The sequence below is a fragment of the Centropristis striata genome, chromosome 24 (genome assembly GCF_030273125.1).
Source record: "Centropristis striata isolate RG_2023a ecotype Rhode Island chromosome 24, C.striata_1.0, whole genome shotgun sequence".
NCBI lineage: Eukaryota > Metazoa > Chordata > Actinopteri > Perciformes > Serranidae > Centropristis > Centropristis striata.
Genome location: NC_081540.1, coordinates 8499856 through 8522733, shown reverse-complemented (window position 1 = coordinate 8522733; position 22878 = coordinate 8499856). Strand labels below are relative to the sequence as shown.

At 41.5% G+C, this 22878-nt stretch overlaps 3 protein-coding genes across 5 annotated transcripts in view; all 3 read right to left on the bottom strand.

The window, feature by feature from the left end:
• The window catches only part of appa (amyloid beta (A4) precursor protein a), a 41215-nt gene extending 39369 nt beyond the window's left edge, over window positions 1-1846 (bottom strand). For all 3 annotated transcript variants that reach the window (XM_059327761.1, XM_059327762.1, XM_059327764.1), the window contains exon 1: window positions 1685-1846. In XM_059327761.1, the coding sequence (XP_059183744.1) occupies window positions 1685-1744 (60 nt within the window). In that variant the 5' untranslated portion in view covers window positions 1745-1846. The remainder of the gene's footprint in view (window positions 1-1684) is intronic.
• Window positions 1847-3278: 1432 nt separating this feature from the next.
• Window positions 3279-12960, bottom strand: cyyr1 (cysteine/tyrosine-rich 1). Its single transcript, XM_059328043.1, has 4 exons — window positions 12621-12960; window positions 8214-8313; window positions 6528-6688; window positions 3279-4347 (listed from the first exon to the last, which is right to left on the bottom strand). The coding sequence occupies exons 1-4, from the start codon at window positions 12700-12702 to the stop codon at window positions 4214-4216; spliced, it is 477 nt and encodes a 158-aa protein (XP_059184026.1). The 5' UTR covers window positions 12703-12960; the 3' UTR covers window positions 3279-4213.
• Window positions 12961-16718: 3758 nt separating this feature from the next.
• adamts1 (ADAM metallopeptidase with thrombospondin type 1 motif, 1) lies at window positions 16719-22638 on the bottom strand. The gene is made up of 8 exons (XM_059328301.1): window positions 21648-22638; window positions 20485-20825; window positions 20255-20387; window positions 19705-20162; window positions 19411-19597; window positions 19130-19308; window positions 18699-18874; window positions 16719-18593 (listed from the first exon to the last, which is right to left on the bottom strand). Exons 1-8 carry the CDS (start codon window positions 22267-22269, stop codon window positions 17852-17854), a joined length of 2838 nt encoding a protein of 945 aa, XP_059184284.1. The 5' UTR covers window positions 22270-22638; the 3' UTR covers window positions 16719-17851.
• Window positions 22639-22878: the final 240 nt, after the last annotated feature.

Here is a 22878-nt window from a genome sequence, read left to right as displayed (position 1 = left end):
CATTTATGTGTTAAAATAGGTGCAGATCTCTTGTTGGGTATGGGAGTGTTGGGTATTTTCCAGAAACAAACCTTAAAAAAGGGGAACTCTTAATAAATAGTTTCATAATTACACAATCGACAGTGCCATGACACATAAAGAAATGTAGGTGCACTGAATGTGACTCAAAACATATTTCAGAGACATATGACGTGTTAAAAATAGCTTTTTTTTTTTTGCAGTGTAGCATATTTTCACAAAGCATATTCTTGGCAAAGACGCTTAAAAATGTATGAGCAGTGATTTTGTGACACTGTATCCGCTGTGAAGACGTTATAACACAATAGTCTGTGTTTCTAGTGGGACTATAATGACAGGGAACGCTACAATAGCTTGAAAAGGCAACAATGATAGTCAAAGCTCCTGTTGGCTTCCCAGTTTTCCGACCCTCGATAAATGCTGCAGTGCACCGCCGCCATCTTACTTCTCTATTCCCTTCCATCTGACTGAAATATGAGGGACAGCGTTAAAAAATACCCGTTTTCCGAAAAATACCGTCACATCCACGGCTTCGTTTACTTTATCTAACCCAGAAACTAGCGTCAAATCTTCATTATGAGGCGACAAGACGTGTTATTGACTTATTTTCATTCCCAAAACACGCCCACTCCCTTAAAATTAGCCCTCGGGATATGGAAAATGACACAATACGCTTTTCATTTATTCCCTGTAATGATTAAATTGAATTAGCCCGAATAACAGGTTAATAAGCCTTTCATTACAGCACAGTACGCAACCATTTGCGCAGTTTTATTACGACTACGTAATTTGTAGACAAACCCAACTTGTTTGTAACATTTTAAAATCAGAGAAAAGCAACTTGTTCCCGGTTTTACACAAAGCGAAGGGAAACATTATGGGCGAAGCTTTAAATCAAAGGTGACGGCCATTCTCTCCATTGTCACATAGTCTCAATAAATCAGGCTTAAAGGGAGACTTTGCCTGAGAAAAAACGGCATTACGGAGCATCCGAACAGCGGTATTTATAATAAACACGCCACATTTCTAAAAAGCGTACTTCTAGGAAGCTTTACTATAAATAAAACAATACCAAAAACAAACAAAATGTCTAAATGTTTACACACACAGAGAGTGGTCTTTGGTTTAGAAATACCCAAGTATTTACCAGTAGCACAGTCAAGCTGGCGAGACTTCTACACAAGACTTCCGGTTACAGCCTTCAACATAAAACATACAAATGACCTACAGTTTTTAAATACAATACATTTCGTGAAGTAAAGCAGCTAATACAACACAGCTGAGGCCTAACGGTTAATCGACAGTGCTTGGCACTCAAATGCCAAAATATATAGAAAATGTTTAACTAATGTTTTTTTTTTAGGCTAGATGCAATTTAACGTTATCAGTGGATTTATTGCTACAGTCGGATGCAAATGCATTATTTAATGTAGGACAAGCGCATCCCTGTGTTGTAGTATGATAAGGAACCATCCTAAAGTCTTTTATTTGCTTTATTTGCTTAATTTAAGTTGTTATCTTGGCAGTCAGACACTCTCACGCTTTAACTCTGAAGGTCTGGCCTCCTAGCTTCCGGTGTAGCTGTAGCTAGCTAGACGCAGCGGACAGCAACAATATGGTGGAAATACTACCAATTTTTACACACAAAAAAAACATATTTTCCTACCTCGGCAGCAAGAGCCGAAGCCGCTACAGCCAGCAGCAGTAAAGCTACTCGGTCCCCCATGTCGTTGCTCCTGAAAGCGGCGTTTCACCGAGCGGTTTAACGGTTATTGTCGGGTGAGAAACTGCGTGTGTTCAGCGCCGGTGACTCCCGTTGTCTGATTGTGAGCGATACCGAGGCTGCACAGCTGCTCAGCGCCGGATCACCTGACCACAGCGGAGTGGGATTAACACACACACACACACACACACACACACACACACACACACACACACACACAAACGGGGTATGCACATACACGACCCGTCACTCACACACGTTATCTCTCTGACGCACGTGTACACGTTTATCACTCACATACACACATTCCTGTTTTTTTTCCTTGGAGTTAATTCAATGTCATGTTAATTATTTGATTTGATTTTGTATTCTTCTATTTACTTTACTTATTAGTTTTAACTGTTCATTTCAGTGGGAAATTTTTTCAAGATATATATTTTTTGTGCCTTTGTTATTGTTAGATTTTTTTTTAGATTTTAAGTACAATTTGAATTAATTCATGAAGACACATGCATGTTTTATTGATCATTGAGACGTCATTTTTTAAATTCAATGTATAATTTATTTAATTTGATCTATTTTTGTATTATTTCATTATCTATTCATGCTGTTTAACAATGATAATGTATGTCTATTTCTAACTGAGACAGTACAAATGTTTTATTCATTTTGATCACTTTTGAACACATACATACATACATACATACCAGTCTTGTTTTAAAAAAAAAAAAAAAGTTTAATTTTTTCAGATTATTTGGTCATTCACTTTTACATATTTATTAATGCTGTTTAGCAATAATAATGCACATTTATTTAAAGATGTTTGATAAAGGTTGAACAAGCTATTATTGTTCATTGAGACCTTTTTCTTTATTAAAATATGCTGTTTGGAAATATTGTTAGATGTGGTTACCATGATAATACAATTTTTTAAGATATTTAATTAAAGTTGGAAAAAAGACATGTTTTTCTGCACCAATTGTAACAGCTAACATAGGTGCACACATGGATTTTTTTTATTGATCACTGCATTGAATAGACAGTAAATGTCATTTTTCATGTTTTTTTAAAACACTTTTGAACACTCCTTTTTTGTATTTATTCATATATGTTGATTAACAATAATGCATGTTTTGCATATATATTGTTTAATAAAAGTTGGGGGGGGGGGGGGGGTTGTGCACAAAAATGCATGTTTTATTCATTTTTTATTAAACCCCCTTAGAGTTTATTCAATTTGTGTTTTTTTGTATCATTTACCTTTTTTCTTTATCTAAAGATGCTGTTTGGAAATATTGTTGTATGTGGTTAACAATGAATGCATGTTTATTTAAAAACATTTTTATGCACAACATCCATTGTCAGTCTACACTTGTGCACACATGCATGTAAAATATCATTCCTATGTAGAAATGGACACAGTAAATGTCATTCTTCATACTTTAAAAACGTTTTAATTGCATCTTTAATCAAAACACAGCCACTGAAACAGAAAGAAACAAAAAAATCCACATTTAATCCCATCCTTCACAGTCATCCACCACGTACATAGAAATAGAATATTTCAATACATATTTTTTCAAATATATATTCTATTTCTATACACACATCAGTCATAGCAGTGACGTCAACTTATCTTCAATTACAACTTTAATAAGCCTACAGCTGCAGTTCAAAATGATGAAGGCATAATTTAAGAATCTCACAAAGGCAAAAAAATATTTGGAAAATTTTCAGCTGAGCATGATGTGACCTGCATTCGCCCTCACATTGTTTCAAGTCAGGCAGTAAAAACATTTCACTACCAACGATCCAGTCCTTTAAAGCTGCAGTAGTCAGTCAGTATTATGCATTCTGTTCAAGTCTTTGTGTCTAAACATGACGGGTCCAGACCCAACATGCTTAAAAAAAAACACTTTAATCATCAACTTCGAACCTCAGCCACTGACATAAATCAAGTTTCTTAAAAATAGGTAGCTTTTCATAATAAAAAGCAGACGGTGTCCTGGAAAGACTTCTTCTCCTCCAGTGATGTGAGGTTCCCCCTCCATGCTGACAAAAGTGGTCTTCACCTTCATCAAAGCAGCACGGCGCCTTTGATGTGCACAGCCAGGGAAGGATAAGGACATTGGTTATTAGTGGGGAAAAAGTACCAGCTTCAGGCTAGCAGGGCTGCTAGCAGTTAAGTCTATCAGAATGTGGGGAGTTCGAACCACCATTGTGTTAAATTATCATTCATTTCCCCACCGTTTGCTCCAGACTCCAGCAGAAACGCAGTGACATTTACACCTTGTTCACTGGGAATCCTGCCCTGCTGAACATTATTGCACTGGGCCATCCTTTCTTTATCTAAATGTGAAAATTTTATAGGCTCCTTAAATTGTCTTTAACCGGGTTACAGGCCGGAGATCTCCACGTCTGGAGAGCCAGCTTCCTTTGAGCCAGCAGGAAGTTGATCTGCACTGCAGGGATTCACTTGCGGGTGCAGCCAGGATACGGAGGAGGGGGGGAGTAGTTGTCCGGTCGAGGCTGAGTCGGGGTGTAAGGCGGGGGATGCAGCGACGGAGGATACATCTCGTAGTCGTAGGTGTATGGAGGTGGAGGACCTGAGTTAAAGAGAGAAATAAAGTTCAGCAGGGAGGGCAAAAACATTTAAAATCCTCCATAACCAATTGAAACCTGCCCTCATTTACAAGTTTCATGGGACAATTGCACCCTCTTGTGGTTCAACCAAGACACTGCACTCTCTGGGGGAAAGGTCTATGACTTCACCTGAATAAGATCAAAAATATGGCAGCAAAAAAGTCCTTTTATTGACCACAATGCACCAGTCTCACCAGTGGAACTAACACGATTCACTGAAACTTCAAAGCAGCACAGATGAAAGATAAAAAGATGAATGAGTTAGCGAAGCCCAACTCCAAACCAAAGGGTTGCATCAGCAAAACCTCACATTTATAACACTATTATTATTAATCACTCACAGTCCAACATGTTGCAGGAGGAGCTTTACTGTGAAACTCTTGTTATGCTCACAATGAGAGCTTGCGGGATGAGAAAATAGCAACTTATTGAATATTTTATATCACAAGGGAGCTGTTATGTAAATAAAATCAGAGATCATTATAGAAGCTAGATAATTGAACTCGTTTATATAGATAATATATGTGGCATGGGAAAACAGCACCTCTCATCTTGTCGAGACAGAAAATAATTCATATCACAGTCGCTACATGCATTCATACTGCTTTGCTTTGAGTGTTTGAGCAGCATGTTTATGAAACACGATCAGAGCTGCAGGGCAGAGCAAAGAGTGGCAGCCCAGCGTAACACGAAGGCGATACACAGAGGAGAGTGATGAATAAATGATGAGCCCCAGAAAACCCAGCATATTCCTGGCTACGGCTGGAGAGAGCCACAGAGTACAGAGTCTGGTGCACCTGTGTTGAACAATGTGGTGACACTTCAAGTAGGAACAAGGTGTAAGAGACTCTAAGCTGAGAGAGTGAAGGGTGATTTCATGTCTTAACTTTCTGGAAAGAACCAGCTCTTTCTCTTTGTGCTACTTATCAGGAATGCTGCTCAAGGCCAAGGTGGATCCTGTAACATATTCCCCTATTCTGTGGTTTGCCTTTCATATCTAGTCTCCTGAGGACACAATAGGAGGCGTCTCTGTGGAACAATGTGATACAGACTGCTCCAGTTATTTATCCTGAAGACACCAATAAATAAGTTGGAACACAGATTCTGTACCAATCAAAAATTTGACAGAATCATTTTTTTTACAATCTATTGTGGGAGACCAAGAAAGACCTTTTAAAAAGGCCCTTTAAAAGAGGGGCTTTTAAAGAGACATGCCCTTAAACGGAGCATAACAGACAGCAGGTATATACAGAAAGCCATTATGAAGAAAAAGAAAAAAAATGTTTAACATAAAAGCCTGTGAACACGTTTTAGTAGAAAAAATATAAATATGAACCTGAAAATGAGCATATGTCCCCTTTAATGCATAAAATCAGTAATAATAAATTGCCAAGGACTTTTATTGTGAAAATGTATTTTGGCTGAATATATCTTGTAAAGTACGAGTTATAAAGTTAAGATAGGTTGGTACCTCTTTCTAATAAGTCATACTTTAATAAATTGACTTAATTACAACATATGAACCATTTTTGTAATGTGTAATAGACCACTAACCATTTTTTTGGCTGGTTCCTTACTTTACCAATGTGTTCGTGTATGCCATATGTTGGCACTACTTTCTGATAATGATAGGCTACTTTAAAAGGGTTTATAAGTTCAAACAAATTCTCTATTATTTAGCGTTAATTAATAATTTACTTGTGCTAATTTACAAAGTTAGAAGTCAATATTAAGGGCTTTTATTTTGAAAAGTTCTTTTAGCCAGGGTACATCATTTTTTAGTCATGATGCAAATGCTTTATTGATAAACCATTCCAATACTTAATAGATCAGTAAATAAATTGTTGTGAGGATCTGTGTATGAAATGTATGTCCTTTAACCCATTGAGGCCTGAAAAATCGCTGGGCGATTTTAAAATAAGCATCTATTCTTCTGGAAATTCTGGAAAAATTCTGGGAAAAAAGTGTCAACTCTTCTACTAAATAATAGATTTTTCAGTCTCTGTAGCAGATAGAAATGAAATCCAAAAAGTATTTGAGAACTTACACAAATACTACAAAACGACGTATCCGCTTTCCAGGCTTCAATGGGTTAAAAGTGTGTGTGTGTGTGTGTGTGTGTGTGTGTGTGTGTGTGTCCTACCTGGGTAGCCCTGGGTCACAGTGTTGATGTAGGAGGTGCTGAAGACACCGACCCGTGCGCCCCGCCCGTTCTTCATGCACATACACACACACAGGAACAAGGCCGCCACCGCCCCCATCAGAAACACCACGCCAAAAACGATACCGGAGATGGCAGTGCCCCTGCAACACACACACACACACACACAAAGACACAAAGACACAAAGACACACACACACACTCTGTGAGCCACCCAAGTGTGAGAGGCGGCAGCTGTCTCAAACAGACATGCTACCAATACTTCTAAGTTGCTGCCATGGAGATGGACCGCAGCATCTGATGTAACTCAGCTGTGTGATGCGAGTGTGTGAGCACTGGTGTGTTCACTGCAGAGGAGTCTGTGAATTGGCACTATTAAATAGAAAAAACACTCATAATTAGCAGGTTTGTTACGTCTTCAGAATTAGTCAGGGCTGGCTGTTTTCAAACTAAGTTTTCCTCGAGTCATTCACAGATTGGTCTTACAAATTCAGGGGTCAGAAAAACTTATGTCAACAAACAGCTTCGTCTCAGAGGAAAGGGAGGTCTGACAACTAGGTGAAAGTGTTAAAGCAGCTGTGCTGAATCAGGACACACAGAGGTCAAAGGTCAGATCCTCTGAAGGGTCTTCTTGCACATTAAAAGACAGCTGGTGTGTGATTTTGTTGTTCCATTACTGCCCAAACCAGAGCTGCATAAAAAACTCATAGAAGTGTGCGCAAAAAAAATGTCAAATACAATACAAGTGTTCATAGGGCAATGTTTTTAACTTATAGATATCACCATGAAACTTCCCCAGTTTGTTATTTACATTCAAACAATATTTATTTGCATTATAAGTTTGATGAAAATGTATGTTTAGACATGCAAATTAGGCATTAACTCATCAAACATGCGCCAATTTGCATATATTTCCAGGACAGAAACCTGAACATTGGATAGAGCAAGTTCCAATGTAAAAATTTAATTTCGTTGATATATTAGATTCAAAGTTTGCTACTGAAGGAAAACTGGGATATTTGACAGAAAATACTGTCAAAAATCTAATTTTCTTCATATTTTTAGGAACAAAATGTTCTATAAATCAGGGTATGAATGATATATAGACACATCCCTCTTTAAAACGCTTCAGAATATTTTAGAATAAAACTGGTAAGTTTGGTGTCCGTTAGTGGAGCTGAAGTTGAGATTTATGAGAAAAAATAATTCTGAGAAAATGGTCTTTAAAGGTTTTTATAAATTCTTAATGGAAATGATCACTTGAAGACAAAATATTGAATCTAATTCACAGCAACAACAATGTTGTAAACATGTAAAACACATTATATTGTGCAGCAGAGTGGAAGCTTGTGATGACGAGGTTCAGACTATGTTCACGGTACTACATGCTGAAATAGAACGCTAACTTTTAGTGAATTTTGGAGAAATCTACAAAAAAGTACACCTAAATGTACGTTTTGGATGTTTTCTTTCCACTACTCTGAAAGAAGACTTGTTATGGGCGAAAAATAGCCCAAAACCTCAAAATTGAAACCTCAATTTTTACCTGTAGTGTCGCGAAATAACTTATTTGGGTGGTCTATAATGTCAGATAAGTGTCAACAGAATAAAAAAAAAAACGTGCCAACGTGGTCTTAATTTGCTTGCTGTGTCTGTGTGTTAACTTACGAGAGGACGTCCCCCACGTAGGCGTAGTAGGAGCAGCAGAAAGGCGGAGATCCATCGCAGCAGTACTCTAAACAGCCTTCACACTGGGCTTCACCACCTCCTGCAACACACACATCCACACAGACGTTAGAAGCTGCTAATGCAGGATGTTAAACATGGTGGAACCAGATGAAACCTCTAAGAAACTCATGTAACGTAAAAAAAGAAGAAGACAGGTGTACAGGGTCGGGAGAAAAATAGCTTTAACACTGGTATATTTCAAGCAGTCGTAAGTGTCCACTTATGTTAAAAAGATTCCCATAAAAGAAGCAATTAAGTCTTGTTAACTTTAGAAACTTTTTAACCTTTCCCGAGATGAAAAATTAATTATGATGATACCTTTCATGTAGCAACCTCAAAGCGCACAACCTCAACAAGCAGCCTATTTATACCTTCAAAGACAGGTTTAAAAGCGTGACGGCGGCCAATTTATTATGCACTCGGAGAGAGTGGAGAAGCGCCGAGTCGGTTTTAAAAAAGAAGCAATCAATACCTGTGGAGCGTCTGGGGAAAGAGGAGTAAAAAAAGATCTCCAGGACGTCCGTTCTGATGCCATATCTGAGATCAGTAAAGCTCAGGGGACCCAACCTGACAAATTACAGACCATTTTAGAGTCCAGACTAGACTTCACATTCCTCCTGCCTCATTCAATTTTCTGTCAAATATAAATAAACGACCCATACTGTGGTGTCAGTAGAGCCAGACCAATATGGGATTTTTAAGGCCGATACTGACTTTAAAGGGAAAATTAATCGACATAGTAATTTGAGCTGGAATGAAAATAGATGTTTTTTATGTGGACTGTGCACTGATTTTTCACCACTTAGAGAGTTACTTTCTCAAACACAAAACTCACGCCAAGCAACATTTTACACCGATACCAATATGCCTTTAACCCATTGAGGCCTAAAACGCCTGTAAAACCTCTGGGCGATTTTAAAATAAGCCCCTAAAACCTGAAGTTTTTCTGGAAATTCAACAGAAGTGTCAACGCTTCTACTAAATAATAGATTTTTCAGCCTCTGTAGCAGATAGAAATGAAATTCAAAAAGTATTTGAGAGCTTATACAAATACTACAAAACGACGTATCTGCTTTCCAGGCTTCAATGGGTTAATAGGTCAATATCGGCTGAGAATATCTGTCAACTGATATATATCTGCCAATCTCTGTCAGTGTTAAAAAGCAACTTCCTTAATAAAGCTAAAACAGGCATTTAGGAGAGGCTTTGTTTTAGTTTTTACAGCACAACGACAAGATATTTAATGGTCAAACTGAGAAACTTGTGTTTTTGTGTACTTAATACAAAAAACTCATTCTGAATTTCATGCATTCTGCTTTAATTCTACACAGCATCTCAACTTTTTCGTAAATAGGTTTGTACAATCTGTAACATGTTAATAAAACAACGCTTCCACAGTAACAAGCAAGCGTTGCCATGCAGCATTTCACTCAGTTAATAGTAGACATGCTTGATTTATTTTTCCACGTCTCGGCTGACTGAGGCAGCAAATCGGCCCACATGGCTGACCAGCTGAGTCTGTTTGTAGGCTGCAAATTGGCTCAATCTGACAAACGAATACATAATGACACAACCCTTAAGAATTAGCACATTTCTAATAGCATGGCATTAGTGAGGAGTTTGGAGCAATTTCAGTTTGAATCTGAAGACATAAATAGCTCCAAAGCAGGTTCAGTTTTCAATCTTTACTGGGAAGTTTCTGCCAATCTGTCGGTCAGTTCGTCTTCTATGAGATTTTGTGTTTCCATCAGGGGATTTGGAAGAAACTTGGTGGACGGATCAGCAGTGGTGGGATGTAACAAAGTACACTAGTTATGTAACTTTATACTTCTACTCCATTACATTTTGAGGCAAATATTGTACTTCTTACTTCAAGACATTTGGCAGCTTTAGTTACTTTTCAGGTTGAGATTTAACATTAAAAAACATGATAAATTTAAAGTGATTAGACGTTTTTTTTTACAGGACTTTTACCTGTAATGGAGTTATTTCACAATGTGGTATTAGTACTTTTACTTAAGTAAGGGATCTGGATACTTCTTCCAACACTGCAGATCAGGAAGAAATGATCAAATTTTAGTGGCAATTCATTCACAAATTTGCACCATTTTGACAGTTGTTAAATATAGAGATTTCAGCTGAAACTGTGACTGGAAACTAGAACAGCTCTCAGAGAGCACAGACCTCCACCAAGGCCAGTAATGCCTTTATGTGCTTCTATGATGGTCCAGTTTCCAAAGTTGGAAAGTAATTTGCTGACTTTGGTGCGTTTATGAGTTTTACGCCATAATGGATGCTACAAAGAAGTAGTTGCATTTTATTGCACAAAACGTTTAAACAGGTTGAAAGGTGTTTCCAGATTTTTTCATGAAGGCAAAAGGCAAAAAAAAAAAAAAAGATCAGGTGAGCCACAAAATCTGTCTGCAGACTTTCCAAGCGGTTGCTCCAACTTTGGTGGGTCGGGAACTCATTTTTCAGATTTTTCCGACACAGTATGAATGCAGCATCATCTCACAAGATTCGCAAACATTCAGAGAATGTATCTGCCATTTGATATTTTTTGCTGCTGCAAAATTTAATGGGACCTTCCTTGACACATGCTACATCATTCGACCACATTCCATAATTAAAAATATATAATTATATATTTCTTTTAAATTAGGCCATTAGCTGATATTGGTGCAAGTCGTGTGTGTGTATGTGTGTTTATGCAATATAAGTATTTCCAGTCCCAAGCTGTTAAGTTGTTATTGAATGTTTCATTGATGGGAAAAAAATAATAATAAATAAATAAATAATAAAAATAAAAGTCCTCACTTTACCACATCACTCGGGGCCTCTTTAACATGCACACAGAGAGCTGTTCAGGAGTTGAAGGAGGTTACTGTCATTGTGCCCACAGACAGAAAGTGTTAAATCTGCGCGTGGTGGACACAGGATCGTGAGCCACACTGATCCAGCTTCTGCATCAATTACTTTCTGAGTGGGAGATCATGAGAACAGGATGCAGTATGACTGACGTGTGTGCGCGTGGGGGTCAAATTAAAATCGTCTAAGAGCCAATGTTTCTGCACAGACGCAATTCATGATCCAGCATGATCATTTGACACCCAACATGCTTATTCCTGCTGCAACAGACGTGACATCTGCAGGATGTATTACATGCTTTTGTGCGTGTGATTAATGTTGTTCATAACCCCACCACCACATTCAAAAGCATTGTACACACAGCTGTGCCTCTTTGTGTACTCGTCCCAACCTGCTGCCACGACACAAGCCTTTTTTATCTCAAGACTTGAACTGCAATATTTGGGTTTTTCTCCGTGGTGCAGAAAATTGGACTGTTTCACAATCGACTTCAAATGACGGACGCTGCAAAGGAAACAAAACAAGTTCTGTGCATATGTGTGCATCAGTCTGTGCTCAAGTTCTGCTTTCTCTCAGCAATCAGTCAAATGATGTGTGCCTGAGGGCATGTATGCAAATTTCCAGGCTTAGGTCAGGTAGAAGAGCCCTGCCTTGTAATTACCTTTTTCAGAAAACTTGCAAGAGCCGAGTGTGCAGATATTATACCCATTTTTTTCACTTTTAAGACAGAAAATTGTTTTTTTTAATTCATTTTTCCTTTAACATGGCCACAGTGAACCCGACTTATGATTTAACACTTCATCCCTGCAGGAAAAGCTGTGATATTTCCATGCAAATGCCTACAGGAGGTCTTAAAAGCAGGCTTCTGGCTCTGTATGGGTGGTCCTCGGAGGTCCTGGCTCCTGTCTCTCCACACGCTGGGAGACAATGGCACCATGTCCTTCACTGCTCCGCCACCCCACCTCCACCCCTTCACACACACACACCAGCAGCTAGTCCTCTCCCCTGCCCCCCCAGCACTGTAGCAGACTACACTCACTTTAAAAGTTTCCAGCTGTTTGCTTAATTTTGAAGAGCTTAAAGTGGTGATCGGAATAAAATATTTTATAGCATCACAGCTGTGGAAATTTGATTTTAAATTGATATAGAATACTAGATTTTGTCTTTGATTCTTTTTGTTACATGGCATAACTGATGTGGTTTAAATATTGTGTTACAGTAAAGTGATGCAGTTTTCTAAACTTAAACTGTTCCAGCTTTTCTATTATTTGCCTTCACCCATTTAATTACATTACTGATTATTTATCAAATGTTATTGTGTGAATATTTTGTGAAAGCATCAATAATCAACCCTAACATATCGATATCGAGGTTTTTGTTGACAAATATCGTGTTATTTCCCCCAACACTCCTGCAGCTCATCTGTAAGAAAAGCATCATAAATGAAAGTTCAATAAGTGTAAGAGTGTTTAAACTCACCGGTGAATAAACAAAGCAGCAGCGAGCTCCTCAACAACTTCCATCTCCCCGCCTGCGTCCTGCTCCTCCAGGGGTTTTCCATGACTCTTACCGGCTACTTGTCTGTTCTTAATCAGCGGCAGGAGATAAGAGAAAGAGCTTCTTTCCAGTCACCTATTCGGCTCTTCCAGGAGCATTGTTGTGCCCTGAGCAAAGACAGCAGCCGACCGCTCGCTCTGACTTCGGGTTTATTTGAATTTGTCCCCTTAAAAGTGGAGCTTTGTTCCTCCACGTGTGAGCGTCTCTTTCTGCCGCTGTTCTGTCCTGTTCCCACACCTCTGTGACTGCTGAGGTTTTTATTCCACTTCCCTCCCCTCCCCCGCCGGCCCCCGTTTGCTCAAATTACCCTGTTGAGTTTATACCGAGGAGGGAGGGCGAGAGGAAATAGTGCCAAGTCAGCCACAATAAGGAAACAACACTTCCGGTCAATATTTCAGAATAACACTTTTATTTACAAGGCAGGGAACACTATTGTGAAATTATTCAGATAAATTGGTACCTTTGCAAAATGATGTTTTCAAATAAATTATTATTAACTGTGAAATTTAAATATGATGTAGTAGCATTAGTAGTTGTAGAGGTGGTCGTATATGGAGTCCATATAAAATGTGCCATAAAAAATAATAAATATCTAAAATAATAAGAGAATATGGAAATATAAAGACAACAACAACAATAATAATAATAATAATAATAATAATAATAATAATAATAATAATAATAATAAATAAATAAATAAATAAATATTTGACTATTTGGAATTATAAAGACCAAAGAATAAGTATATAAAAATGTAAAAATATAGACTAAATAATAATACGATTTTCATTTATTTACACATTTATTGGTTCGTTATGTTCTTAATATTTATAGTAAGTTCTATTCTATTTTAAAAACGCATATGTAAATTTATTTTTCCATTTATTATGCATTTTACTTGTATATACCCTTTTATTTTTCCAGATTTTTTCCCATATTGCTTTTCCCTATTTGTTATTATCACAATGGCATGAACCCTAGAAATAATGATAATCAGTAAACTACTATTACTTCATGGATTAATTTGTACTTTTACTTTGAAGGCAGAACTACCTGTTTTCCTGTCTCATAGCAGCTGTGTCTGTCAGACTTGACTCAGCAAGAGTGCAACACGCTTGCATGGATTTCTATGTATGTGCGCGTGTGCACGAGGCCCCTGCTTCACGCGCTGCTGTCACATCACGACCTCTATTGAGATGAAAGAAGAAAACAGTCCGTAATGAGCCGAGGGCGTCACAGCGAGCCGCTTCACACCTGTATGACGACACGTCGGGGCTATTTTCAGAAACCAAAGCAACACTTTAAGCCCTACTTTTTGGTTAGTTTTAAATCTGCCCCCAGAGCCATTGTGTCAGAGTCAAAACTTCATCCAATTAACACTGTTGCAACACAGGTGTGATGTCAAAAACAGACACATTAGACCATGGAGAAGTACCTGATAAGAGGGAAGCCTTTGTAGTCTTTGCCGGGAGCCTCAGTCAGGGTGCAGCCGTGCAGAGACTCAGGTTGTCTGAGGGGCAGGGCTGGAAAAGGCCCCCAGCTGCATTATGTTTCCTTAATTTTAAAGCCACCCTAGAGGGAACTTCGTCATGTTTTCTTCACTTGAAAGGCACTGCATCAGTTTTCTCTTCATAAAATGCACTGCAACTAAGTTTTTTAATTTACTGAAAGGCCACTGCATCCCATTTTCATCACTGAAAGAGCACCCAAGAGGGCACTTTGTTTATCATTTTATCCATCACCAGGGCATCTGGCGCTTTCACAAGCCAATTATGTTTGGTTAATCAATGTCAGTGTGAAATTGTTATTTTTGGTTATTTTTGTATTTAGTCTGGTTTGCTTTCACAGTGCAGAAATGTAGGCGGACCAAATAAAACAAAAGATTTGAGGAGGGGCTTGTACGAAGGCGGAGTGCATGACATACACTCTAATCGAACTGCACTAGGACCCCTTGCACTTATTATAGAGAAAAGTTTGCAGACCCCCGGTCCCCTCCCCACACACCTCCCTCTGTGCCGGGAATACTTCGGATCAAAAACACCACTTGTGCTAACCTGTAGGGACTTAACTACAGTCCTAAAACTGACAATTAAAGAGCTAAATCACTGTTGAAAAAGCCTCTGGCTGTGAAAATTAGCAACTGCAAAAGTTCAGAAAAATAACATAACTCTGTGTAGCAAAAATGATCCCATTATAAAGATATAAAGAAGCTTTTGGCCATATGGATTTAGATTCTTGAATATAAATGATGTTTCTTTTGAGGCAACTGGATCAAGTTTGCCATGATTTAAACAAACTTTTACGGGCAGTCGAGGGTGGCAAAAGGATGAAGATAATTTAGTTCTCTGAAATGCCACCCACATGGAGCAGGGGTGATTCATAATGCCTTCCAGATGTTTCTTTTAAGCTGTACTGATGTGACGCTGAGACATGAAAAAACAAGCAGGTAAAATGTAAGCACGAGTTTCATTCAGGCATTGACGATGACATTTTCTTCCCCAATTGTGTGTTTTTCTATGTCAATTATAAAGTCGGAGGAAAAAATCGTGTACGTCTTTGCCTACGCCAGTTATTTAGGCTTTGGAGTCTCGTAACACATTATGCTATTACACAGATTCTTAACCATCCATAATTAGGGGATAATGATTTCCTTTGTGCTGCTGCGGGAGCCAACAGGGCGGGAGAACGTCTTCCTCAGGGCCAACAGGAAGTGCCACACGGGCTTTAAGTTGAGGACATTTTCTGGTCCTGTCTAGGGTTCAGAAAGTTCTAGGAAGATGCCGGACCTTGAAGTTTTATTTCTGCTTCAACCAAAAGGAAAGACAGTGAATTTGTTGCTTTCTGTGTGGATTCATGATTTAAAATAATGGACATATTGTAGCTCAAAGTCACAGTCACCACTTGTTTGTTAAATAAAAAAACAACTTGTTTAGCTTTGATTAGAGTTGAATAAGGCAGTTGTTCAGCAGTCTGACGTCAATCATGTCATGACGTCAATTGATAGAGCTATTTTAGGAAATATTAGGCTAAAAAAATTGATATTAGAATTTGGCCGCCTGATTTTGGGGAAGAATGAGTGGTGTCAATGTGTTGTGTTGTTATCATTTTGAGGTTTGGGGTTTTTTCTCCTATAAAATGTCTTCTTTCGGGACAGTGTTCACAAACTCCCACTCTCCTGCACAATATTATGTGTTTTACATGTTCTATAAGAATTAGATTCAATATTTTATCTTCAAATAGTAATTTAGCCATAAAACTCAACTTCAGCTAAACTTACAGACACCAAACTAACCAAACTGTATTCTGAAGGTTTTTACTGAGGGGTTCGTCAAAATACTTTAAAAATTAATATATCAACAAAATAAAATAATAACTTTGAAATTTGGTTTGTCCAGTGTATTTATGTCCCGGAATTATATGCAAATTAGTGCATATTATTTATTATTTAATAAGTTAACATCTCATTTGCATATCTAAACATAACATTTTTAAAAACTTGCAATGCAAAAAAATATTATTTTAATGTGAATAAACTGGGGAAGTTTAATGGTGATAACTATCAGTTGATGACATGATGAAATACTCCCATCTGGTGGACGAAATCCGAATAATAAAAAAAGTACATTTCCAAAACTCAGTGTCAGGAATCTGTCAAACAGCGCCCCCTAAAGTTCACTGGCATAATAATTCCTCATCTCTTTTGTGTGTGTGTGTGTGTGTGTGTGTGTGTGTGTGTGTGTGTGTGTGTGTGTGTGTATGAGTTTGTATTACTATCTTTGTAAGGACCAAATTAAATCTGAAACGATTGTTGTGAGGACATTAATGAATTGTGAGGACATTTTGGCCGGTCCTCACTACTTCAAAAGACTGTTTAAAGGGAGTTAGTTTCAGGTTGGGGTTGTGATATTTGGCAGCCTTAGAAAAGTCACAATTGGCAGACTTACCGAGCTGGTGGTGCAATTGCTGGATTAAAATAAAATATTTTTTAATGGACAGACAAACCACTCTGGAGACATGAGCTTCACAAGTCAATGTGATACTTTATTCATGAACCTAGGACCATATATATATATTTAATACTGTATAAATACTCTATATATTCTACTCCCTTCTCTGATCTCAATAACAAATAAAAAATATTATTAAAAAAAGCCACATGATTATATTTAACAGGCTGTACAAAAATAAATAATGTTTGGATATTCTGTACAAAAGGAAAAGACTTGATAGAAAAAAACAAAGTGCCTTCGCAGAAGGCAGGAGAGACTTACTTATGAAGTAGTAGCAGGAGACAAGTCCCTCTTTAGGTCTCCACACACACACACACACACACACACACACGCTCACACACACTCTCACAGACACTCCTCTTTGGTTTTGAAGAGTTCCCTCATTGAAGGCTGTGTAGACGAGGGCAAGATATGGCTAAAGGATAAAGTACAGCGTTCTGAGGCATTTAGAGACATCTGGGTGTTACAATGTGCCGCTGGCAAAAACAAAGATGAAGTGCTACAGGTTTGTGATAAATAAACTGGCGTTTGAACATAAACACTATGACTATTAGCTATCTTATTTTCCATACCTGATGGGGTGAGTAAGTAGAATATGAGCTATTCTCTTTCATTTTTTTCTTTATAAACTCTGCAATAACCTCCCCCTCCCCAACCCTTATGTGTCCGTCCAGCCCAGCTTGGACAAACATCATAAACATGCATTCAAAATTTGACACACACACAGTCTCACTCACTCACGTACACACACAAGCATGACATTGGCACAGTAAGCAGCATGCTCCTTTAGGAAATCAGGAATGTCCATGCTTTCTCCTCCCTAATGGGAGGCAAAATGTGCCACTGCTGCGCTGAGAATCAGTCTTTATCGCTTCGACGAGGAGGCAGTGCCACTGTGGGCCAACGTCTGGCCCCAACGTGGATGGAGGGAATGGGTAAAAATGGGTCTTTATTGTTGCAGTCATTGACTGTTAGACTACCTGGAACCCATTAAAACCACCCACACTCTGGATGTAAACATTCATAGACCCCTTTAGTTTGTCCGTGGTAAAAAAGGAGGCAGTGAAAGTCAGAGTTTTTTTTTATCTCATGTCTTTCTGAAAGCTGGCTGTATGAAAGGAGGTTAGGTGGTGGCAGCAGTCCTTAGCAGGCACTCTGATTGCACAGTTCCAGCAGGGGTCGCGGCCGGTCTTTGGGGTCACAGCTGTCATGGGTTAATGTGCGCCCGTCGTGGCCGATGCAGCGCAGCTGGCGTTTGCGGAAGCCTCGGCCGCAGGTCTTGGAGCATACCGACCATTCTCCGAGGAGCCATGAGGGGCAGGACTGGGTGGAGCAGGACCGCGAAGCCAAGGGGCGCAGCTCCTCCGGGCAGTCTCTAGAGGGACGGCCCTGGGGATCGAGACACACCACCTCCCTCTGCTGCGTACCTCCTCCACAGGTCTGGGAGCATGGACCCCACTCTCTCAAGGTCCACTCGGCGCCACCCATCTCTCTGATGGCATTGATGGACTGGCGGCGGCCTCCGTTGTTGCTGGAGGATGAAGCAGCATTATTGGGTCTGGGGGCGAAGTAGCTGTACTTAACCCGAGGCCGGGGGGCGTCCCCGACAGACAGCACCTGAATGGTGAGGGGCTCGGGAAGCGGGGCGAAGCTTCGGAGGCGCTCCAGGGTGCTGGAGGAGCCACTGTACCGCAGCAGTGCTCCTTGCAGGGCAATGTCGGTCTCCATGGTCATCAGCTTGTAATCGCCATTTAAGAGATAGTTTCCATCTTGGCGACGCACTGCCAGGTAGCTGTTATCGTGACGACCGTTGCCTGGGGCACGCTGCTTGACATCCAGGTGGGTGGCACCAGCAGGGATGGTGACTACATCCTGGTAACCAGGCCTGAAACAGAGAAACATAAGTCAGACTGTGCCAGAAAAAGGATTTTGACATGCATATTGTGATGTTTCATTGAATATTATAACAAAAGGACTGTTAGATATTTACCTGGCACGCTCCAGAGAGCCAGACACCTTCTTGCATGTAGAGCCGTCTCCACCACACACACCGCACTTGTCAAATCGTCGGTTGGAGCCGATGACACGGTCACATCCGGCCTTGACACACTGGCCTTGAACACAAACTGAGGTGGAGTCTGGGCTGCAGGTTGTGCCGTCAGCAACCTGGGGGCAGCAGAGAGACACAGATGGAACGTTAGAGTTATGTCTAGGAAAACTTACATAAGAGTCTGACTGAAAAGGTAGAAAGTAAAAGTTTTTTCCCTAAGCAACACAGAAGCCTTGGGGCTGAAAGACATTACAATAGCTGATGATTCAACTTGCCGGTCTGCACAAGTTAGAGGACTTTTATGGCATGAGCAACTCTGACAATGTTACAGCACCAAAACTGAATATAATATAATCCAACATCAAGCTCACCTTAGATTTCAGGACAAAGAAGTATCCAGTTCCCTTGGCCCGGCACATCAGCTTGCAGCGGTCTTTGGGTGGAACTCCGGAATACTTGGGCACCCACTCAACACCCTCTCCTGAACCCAGCGACACTTGGGCTGACATGTCGTTGTGGGCCAGGCACTGTTCCTCGCGGAATGACAGGCCTGAGAAAGAAAGAGAGAGGGGTCAGATTTACTGCTTGCTCAGCCTGACCTGTGTGCTAACTTTCACACCAATGTGTGAGACGCATCAAACATTTGTCTTACCGTTGGTATCAGGGCAGGTTTCAGTGTTACAGGATCGGTACTGGATCCTCTTGCCCTCACAGTACTTGCCGCCGTTCTTGGGCAAAGGGTTATCACAGGAACGGAAGGAATACTGCACGCCGCCACCGCAGGTCCGAGAGCAGTCGCCCCAGGGACCCCACACCCCCCAGCCACCGTTGACAGGAGTCTGAAAGCAGCAGGGACAAGTGTTATAATTTTAAACTGAAACTCAAAGCTTGGAGGCACAAGACACTTTTGCTGCATGCTTTTGGGTCTTTTAGGTCTGGTTCCTACCTGGTGTTTGGCGGCTTGGCTCTTGGTGAGACACTGTCCAGCCAGGCAGTAGCTGTCATGCCCGCACGCCGTCCCATCGGCCCAGGGGAAGTTCTTAGTCTGGCACACCAGCAAACCATTGGATGTGGTCACGGTGCACCACAGAGCTGCGCATGTGGTACTCAAATCAGGACAGTGCTGGGAGTCCTCGCCAAAGGTCAGCCGACACTGATGGTCAGCGTCATAGACGGTCCCGGGCAGGGGCTGAGGCAGCGGCTGAGGTTTGACCGGTTTATCCAGCAGGCACTGACCATGGCCGTTATCCAGGAAGGTGGTGACCATGAGGGCGGAGCACGGGGACCATGGCTGCTGCTGGTCCAGGTTGGACAGGGTTGAGGCCATCATGTGGGAGCCCCAGTGGGCGCCGTTGACCCCGGAGCACAGCTGGGCATCATCATGAGGCATGTTGAAGACGTGACCTGGAGATGGGATAAGAGATAATTGAGCGACTCTAGTAAAAGTGGCATATGTGAAGCATTTTACACACAAGAACATGTTTTTTTTTACTTACCAAGTTCATGTGCAACAGTAAATGCTGCTTGCAGCCCATCGTCCTCAATAATTGAGCAGCTTCTATCAGGGTCGCACACGGTGCCAACATCTGCCATGCCCAGAGTGTCACAAGAGTGGGCACCACACAGATCCTAAACAGGCAGACAGAAAGCAAAATGAATATTTGAATCCTCTTTAATGCTGCTTGTCTTCCTCTTTTGCATCCCCACTTCCTCTCCGCCCACTTACCGTCCTGGTGAAGAGCACAGCGGTGTCATAATGCTCAGGGTGGCGGTCGCTTGGTGGGTTGTGCTGACGCTGCCACTGGCAGAAGTTGCGGAGGGTCATGGCGGCGTTAGATGACACCTGAGGGCCTCGCTCCTCCTCGTACACCACCAGCAGCTTCACCACCGCCAGGCTGATGGAGTTGTGGATGCTGGGGTGGCGGTAAAGGCGGGATGCCACTGCCATGATGGTCAATAGGTAGGGTTTGAGCCCGGCACCGTGGAACTCAGCCATGGACTGGTCGGCCACGATCATGATCTCCAGGTAGCGAGGGGTGGAAACAAAACGCCTGGTTCTGTGGTGGGCTGAGGGGAGAACAGAGGCAGAGGTCAGACCAAACTAGGTTCAAAGGTCATGAGAGCTGATATCTGGTTTCAGTCCAAATGTTACTGCACTGTAACTGTTGCCATTTTTGCTAAAAGATATTCCACTTGTCTGGAACAGTCTGCACACTGCAGTGTCCTAAATAGCAGCTACAAAGCCTCATTTTATTCAGAGGGATAGAGAGCTCCGGATGTGCCTGGAGGAGCCTGGCTGCCGTGACTCAGCGTCACACCACCGGCGGCTCCTCCTCCTCAGGGTCCACATTCCTAAAATGACCTTCTCTGGTGGAAAATTATGCGGAGAGAGAGAGAGAAAATCCTTTCTGGGGGAAAATGTCTGCCGGTGCGAGTTGTACCAGGAGGCGAGTTTACACGTCTCAGCACCGCCGGGCTCTGGCTGGCCCCAACCCCGCTGCACCCCTCCCCTTCCTCCGTCACTCCTCCTCCTCTTTCCCCTTGGAGGAGTTTGCCCCCCTCTCCCTCCTCCCCTCCCTTCCCTTCCTCATCTCTGGCAGTGCGTAGACGGCGCTGTCAAAAAGGTAGCTGGGTCTACTGCGCATGCTGTGCACTCTGGCGCACGCACAACTCCAGAAAACACCAGTTTGGTCTGCATATTCACCGCATACAGTGATTTACAAAGAAAATAACTAATTTTATAGTTTGCGTATATTGTATAAAGTGAATAAATTACTTTCTATGCGTTTCCCTGTTCACTTTTAAAGGTTGTTGATATGATTTCAGCGAAGTCTATAAATTAATAGCGCGTAAAATACGCGTACTGATGAATGCGCATCTGCAGCTTACCTGTCTGGTCTGCGTTAGCAGCTTCGTGCTTGGCTTCTTCCTCCAGATTCTTTGGCACCCTCGCCTCGTCCTCGTTGACCCCGCACTTGGTGCTCCCTTCCTCAGCCAAAGCTGCCCGACCTCTCCGGCGGATTGTGTGGACATCCTCCTCGGTGCCCATGAAGTCACTGGAGTTAAGGGGCTGAATAAAATATTCTTCCCCCTGATAGTAGAATCCGCCCCTGAGTCCGTGGCACAGGTTGAGTGCAGCGGCAGAGTGTTCCTCTCCGTTCACCGTGCCGGAGAAGAAACAACCCGGCTCGGCTCCGCTCTTGGGTTCCTGAGTCGGTTCGGACTCAGGACTCCCCACAATGTGGAAGACAAAACCCGGCGCCAAGAAGGTCTGGTCAGGCTCGAGCTGCAAGACCAGCTCCTTGCCAAATACGTCCAACCGGTACTCCCTCATCTCCGCTTCCTTCTCCCTCTCCTCTGCGGAGAGAGTCCGCCACGGTTCGGTTTCGCTCGCCGACCGGGACGCCGGGTCTAGTCTGACCGGCACCACGGTGCTCTCCTCCCAGGCGCCGCGCGCCGCGCCGACGCACAAAGCGGCGATAAAACCAATGGAAACGTGTAAAACCCACATAATTTAACTTTGAAATCCGACAAGTGGAAAAACAAATTTATAATAAAGTGTCTTTGAGGAATCAAATAAATCCTTTAAAGGGTTTTCCACTATAAGCTACAAACTTCAAAGTCTTTGAACTTCCACAAAACTGTCCCCAAAATTACGCACAAGCATAAAAATCTAAAAAGGGATCAAATCCAGTGCATTTAAAGTTATGTGCAGGTCTGACTTGTTGCAAAAAAAAGTCCTTTCATTTAATGAAAATAAAAGCTGGATATTGGTGGTAAATCCAACTGGTCTCTTTCTCTCCAAAACTCAGCAGATGTCTCAGTTTTTAGCTCTGTTGGAGTTCGGGGGCAGGTTTTTCCTCTGCTGGCCCGTTTAGTCTGTTCTCTGCTCTTGCCTTGCAGTCAGAAGAGAGCAGGTCCCTCCTATATATCCCCCTGCCTCGGACCACCCCTTTCCTGAGGGCCCTTTGATCTAAGAGGGGCCAAATCCCGTGCGCAACGAAAACGCACCAGCGACCTGGAGCGTTGCCATAATAATCAATCATTGTGGAGGATAGAGAGCTTTGGGCTGAGAAACATTTTCTTCTTTAAGACTGTCTGTCACAGACGTACACATACA